Below are 6000 nucleotides of genomic sequence, written 5' to 3'. Positions count from 1 at the left end.
CATTCCTGGGGTCTCCATGGAAACAGCAGCAATACAGGCAGGGGCTACTGGGAAACTGAAATCTGCCAAGGGCTGGATCTGGCCCATGGGCTGGACTTTGCCTGCCCTGCTTTACACTTATCAACTGTAAGCTCTACAAAATGCTTAACTTCATCTCAAATCAAAGTTGTGATTGTACAAGTATTAATTAGGGGTGCACCAATAGAGATTTTGGGGGCAGATACATATCGGCCGATACCGATCCAATTTCTGATACAGCTGCCTCCAGCTGGTAAGTTCGGTGTGGTGGAAGGGGAGAGGGAAGGGGCATGTAGGGGGGCAGATCAAGGCCCCCCGTGGTGAGGGAGGGGGTAGAGGTAGGCGCTGCCCAGGCAGGGTGGGGGTGGGGAGGAGCTATGGCTTGTGGGAGGCAGGCTGCTGCTTGGGCTAGGTGGGGGTTGGGCTTGGAGCAGGCACCAGAGGCGCTGGGAGAATGCTGCATCCACCCCAATTTTTGCCACTGCTGTACTCCCAGTGCCGGTGCTGCCAGTCACCTGGCGCAGCCCTGGCTCAACACCCCGCCTCCACCCATGTGCCAGGAAGAGCTGCGGCTGTGCCAGGCGACTGGTGGCAGTGATGCTGGGAGCGGAGGCAAAATTTGGAGTGGATGCAGCATCCTTCTCATGCTGCTGGTGCCCACTCTGAGCCCAGACCTCACCGAGAAGAGCCCCATACAGGCCTGGCTCCAGCCTGCCCTGCTGCATGCAGATTCAGGGGCCACACACCCCCTGTGCCCTCCTGGGGTGCAAGCAGTGGCGGGAGCTGCCTTCCCCCCACGAGCCAAGGCTCTAGCCCTCCCTACCCCCTCCCTCACTGCAGGGGGTCATTGATCTGCCCACCCCACCCAAGCCCCTTCCCTCCCTCCTCCCCTTCCACCATACCGGACTTACCAGCTGGAGGCAGCTCTGCACGCTGCTGGCTCTGCTCCTCGCTGCCTGAGGGCTGCACTTCAGCTGCACATAGCATGGGCATTTATTGGCCAAATTATTGGGCCAATATCTGATACAGCCAGTTTTCTTTGTGCTGGTACTGATCCAATATCAGACTGATGTATCGGTGCACCTCTAGTATTAATCCCTTTGTTTTCTATGATAACTTATATGTTATTCTTGATAAAAGTTAAAGCGTGGTCTGTTTACTGCAAATTTACAAGTCAAACTATCACCCAATGAAACCTGAAGTTACAGGCAGAAGAATCTAGTTTCCCAAATTCCACTTAACTACAGAAATGTTTCTACTCCCATTCTCCTGGGAACTCATTTTCACATTGCTTTTCCTTTAGGCTTTTAGTTAAGTTTTGTTGAAAAATCAATCTAGTAATTTGTTTTAAAAACCTAGTCACCGGTCTGGAACTGGGAAGCAGAATGGCACATCTGGTTCATTGTTATTATAAACCATACATAAATTGTACTGTTCTTTCCAAGCTAATAGCTGCAAAACCATACTTCAGAGAGAAACAGAGGTTGAATGATACATACCACTTTTGGTTTGAAAGGGGGCTCTACCTCTCTCTTCTCTAGTGCTGTCCAGTTGATTGTTTTGAAGAAAGAGTGGTCTCTGATGTGCCCAGTAACTCCTAATCTCCTTGTTGGATCCCTTTCAAAGAGCTATATAATAAGATGTGAATTAGATCAGCTTTTTAGCCTCCTATGGTGCGTCTTGACAAGTGTGGACATTTGTTTTCCCAGGGACAAGTAGCAGCAGCACGCCTTGTGCTGCTGCTACTTGTCCTGGGGGAACACCCATACCATGCATGCTTTTGCATTCAGCAGGTTATCCTGGGTGGAGCAGGGGAGGCTGGGGCCAGTAACTGTGCTGGTCCCAGCAGCATTACCTGGGTTCTGGGGGTCTTCCGGGGCTGCAGCCACAGCAGGAAGCCTGGTCGGCACCCAGAGTGTGGCTCTGGCAAGCCAGTCTCCAGTTTTGGGTAGCATGTGTTGCCGCCACGTGTGCCACCATGCTTTTTTTTGGTGTGGGTTTTTTGACCCTAGAATCTCCCATGGTCAAACCCTCCCCCCTTCCCCTGCAAGGTAGCAGCATGAGGAATGCCTGCATGTGTAGTATGTGGTGCTGCAGACAGGTCTGCGATACCACACACATACTGCACTTCTGCACTCATCTGGATGTGGCCCTATTTGCTCAGGAGGAAATAAGAGACATTGTGAAATTGTCCCCAAAAATCTTACAGTAGCCAAGTCCATCAATCACTGGGCGCATCTACATGAGATGTTTACTGTGCAGTTGACTAATTAGGCGTGCAGTAAACATACTGGTGTCTAAGCATGTGCCCCTTTAGGCTGGAGTAAACTAATTTACTCCACAGCAGTGCACATGTAGACGCTGGAGGGGCTGGCTGGGACATGAGAGTGCTTCAGTGTGGGGGCTGTCTGATGGCTAGCTCCACATTAAGACACCATAGCCCAGCAAGTCCCTCTGCCACACGTTGAGCTCGAGGGTGCAACTGTAGGCTGGCAGCCTGATCCACTGGGCCACCTGCCAGTCAGGGATGCTCAACCGGGTTCAGTGTGCTGTGCATGAATAAAATGTGGAGCTTATTGCTCCAGAGTTTATTACTCCTGGGCACACATTCAAACGGTGCACCTGGGAACAATAAACTCTGCAGTTTATTCATGTGCTGTAATTGCACGTGTAGCTCACTGACAGTAAAACCACTTCTACTAAAGTGTGTGCTGTTTCTGATTCAGTTTCTCTTTATAAAAATCTTCCTCATAACTAAATCTCTAAAAATCTCAAACTTAAGATTGTTATGATGAACCCAACATATTTTATTACAATTGTAATCTAGTAACCTTTACTAAAGATGGTGCCTGGTTGCCCTCCCCTAATACAAAAACTGAAGTCATGGTCTCACTGTGCAATGAAACAATTACCTTTTCTAGGATGTCCTTTGATTCCTTGGTAATCCAACGTGGATAATGAGGTGTATCCACTCGGATTGACTCAAACAACTCATCCTCATCATCACCATGGAATGGAGACTGTCCAATTAGCATCTCATACAGCAAGACTCCAAATGACCACCAATCCACAGAAAATGTGTACTTTAGGCCTTGTAGAATCTAGTGCCACAAGAGCATGTGTACAGGGGGAGGGAGCGGACAAAAGCAGTTGCTCATTATAAAACAGTGCTACCTAAAGAGTTAGTAAGTAATGTCTAGTGTTTCAAAGACTTTGTTGTAGTTACTTAAAACCTGCCCCTTTTAAGCTTTGTGTTGACTTGAACACTAAATAGTATATACCTAGTTTTCTATTAAGCCATTCACATCAAAAGCACTTTCTTCATGTATATTGTAGATCTATATTTATGTATTCATTTATTTATGTGTCTCCCCCTTTGCAACAAGGGCTTGGGTGGCTTACATTAAGAGGACTAAACAACTTATTAATTAGAATGACAAGAGAACAAAGCAATTTACAAGGGAACTAGGCTATCAACATAAAACAGAGATCCCCTAAACAATATCTCACCCTAGCTTTGTTTGCCAAATGCCTGCCAAAATAGGAACGTCTTACAGTGCTTCTGAAAAATGTCCAGGCTCAAACCTGTCAGCTACAACCAAAAAAGGATTTTTAAAAGTGAGGTTTTTCACAAGAAAGAGATCCCTGAAAACAAACTTTTGACATAAATGATCTGTTTTATTTAAGTGGCTAACAATTTAAAATGTATTTCTACTATTACCAGCTATTTATGAAATTTGTGTAGCTAAGTTTCCCTTACCCAGATTTGACAATATCATTTTAACATGGATTTTTCAGTAAAAAAATGTCTTCTCCACACCCTTAATTTGAGGTGAATTGCTCTAGAATGCTTTCACAAAATTTGTAGTACCTATAATTTACTAACAAGCCTCCTGTTATAGAGACAATTAGAATCTTCAACTTATTTTGAACTGTATTGCAAACTTTTTAAACAAGATATTTAAAAAACACCTATATGTCTTTACAATATCAGCCTTATTGCAATTCAGTTGGATTTGTATTCCTAAGTAACTTATTTGTTTGAAAAATAATACTATTTCTTATAATAATTTTATGATTCTAAGCTTAGTAGGCTTTTAAATTTTAACTATTTCAAATCAAGAGCAGGGTCATACTGACACCCATGCATTTATCTTGGAATCACTTGGTGTATGTTGAATAATAGGCAGATGGGAAAACTACCATTCTAAAAATTCATTAGTTAAATCAATATCTGAAAAATATTTTGAAAAAACAGATGGTATTGAGATATGTAACTACCTATAGAAGTTATTGAGCTCACAGTATTTTTAGTTTGGCACCTGGCTTAAAAATATTTTAGTTTGAATCTTCTAATTTCATACAAATATGCTTCATACAAATGTATTCACTTTAGAATGCTATTTTGTCTTTAAAGACAAAGTGACAAATTATTGTTCAGTGGATGATGATTTTTTCCTGCGTGACAAATCATGGGAAGTAATTATTCCCCTCTACACTGCGCTGGTGAGTCCATATCTGGAGTGTTGTGTCCAGTTTTGGGGGCCCCCACTGCAGAAAGTAGGTGGACAAGCTGGAGAGAGTCCAGCAGAGAGCAATGAAAATAGTGAGGGGGCTGGGGAACATGACTTATGAAGAGAGGATGAGGGAACTGGGTTAATTTAGTTTGGAGAAGAGAAGACTGAGAGGGGATTTGACAGCAGCCTTTAACTACCTGAAGTGTGGTTCCAAGTATGGCAGAAGACTAGTTTGGCTTAGCAGGGAACTCTTCAGTAAACTAAATCACAAAAAGGAAGTGTATAAGAAGTGGAAACTTGGACAAATAACTAGGGAAGAATATAAGGGTATTGCTCAAGCATGCAGGGATGAAGTCAGAAAAGCCAAAGCACAACTGGAGTTGCAGCTAGCAAGGGATGTGAAGGCTAACAAGAAGGGTTTCTACAAGTATGTCAGTAGCAAGAGGAGGGTCAGGGAAAGTGTGGGTCCCTAACTGAATGGGGGAAGCAACTTTGTAACAGAGGATGCAGAAGAGGCTGAAGTACTCAATGCCTTTTTTGTGTCAGTCTTCACAGGCAAGGTCATCTCCCAGACTACTGCACGGGGCAGCACAGTTTGGGGCAGAGGTGAGCAGCCGTCAGTGGTGAAAGAACAGGTTAGGGACTACTTAGAAAAGAGGGATGTGTACAAGTCCATGGGGCTGGATGGGATGCACCTGAGAGTGCCAAGGGAGTTGGCTATGTGATTGCAAAGCCATTGGCCATCATCTTTGAAAACTCATGGTGATCAGGAGAGGTACCAGATAACTGGAAAAGGGCAAACATAGTGACCATATTTAAGAAAGGGAAGAGAAATGGATGATCCAGGGAACTACAGACCAGTCAGCCTCAGCTCAGTCCCTGGAAAAATCATGGAATAGATCCTCAATGAATCCATTTCTAAACAACTGAAGGAGAAAAAGGTGATTAGGAACAGTCAGCATGGATTCACCAGGGGCAAATTATGCCTGACCAACCTGATTGCCTTCTATGATGTGGCTCTGTAGATGTGGAGACTGGTGGATGTGGTGTACCTTGATTTTAGCAAGACTTTTGATATGGTCTCCCACAAGATTCTCTCAAGCAGGATAAGGAAGTATGGGCTCGATGAATGGATCATAAGGTGGATAGAAAACTGGCTGGAGCACTGGGCTCAGAGAGAAGTAATCAATGGATCAAGTTTAGTTAGCAGCTGGTATCAAGTGGAGTGCCCCAGGGGTCAGTCCTGGGGCCAGTTTTGTTCAATGTTTTATCAACGACCTGGAAGTTCACCCTCAGCAAGTTTTCAGATGACACCAAGCTCGGAGGAGTACACAATATGCTGGAGGGTAGGGCTGGGTTTCAGAGAGATGTAATTGGAGGATTGGGTCAAAAGAAATCTCATGAGGTTCAACAAGGAGAAGTACAAAGTCCTGTACTTAGGATGGAACAATCCCATGCACCAGTA

General features: G+C 44.6%; 1 protein-coding gene across 6 annotated transcripts in view; it reads right to left on the bottom strand.

Annotated features, from left to right (window-relative positions):
* Positions 1-6000, bottom strand: part of PRKCD (protein kinase C delta) — a 174993-nt gene that overhangs the window by 1910 nt on the left and 167083 nt on the right. For 5 of the 6 annotated variants that reach the window (XM_006025872.3, XM_006025871.3, XM_014520971.2 and 2 more), the window contains 2 exons: positions 2931-3119; positions 1518-1646 (listed from right to left, as the gene is read on the bottom strand). In XM_006025872.3, the coding sequence (XP_006025934.1) occupies positions 1518-1646; positions 2931-3119 (318 nt within the window). The remainder of the gene's footprint in view (positions 1-1517; positions 1647-2930; positions 3120-6000) is intronic. The other variant, XM_025206767.1, reaches the window with a different exon arrangement.

The sequence above is a fragment of the Alligator sinensis genome, unplaced genomic scaffold (assembly GCF_000455745.1).
Source record: "Alligator sinensis unplaced genomic scaffold, ASM45574v1 scaffold78_1, whole genome shotgun sequence".
In the NCBI taxonomy this organism is placed as follows: Eukaryota; Metazoa; Chordata; order Crocodylia; family Alligatoridae; genus Alligator; species Alligator sinensis.
Note: the sequence above shows the minus strand (reverse complement) of the source record. Positions and strands in the feature narration are given on the sequence as shown.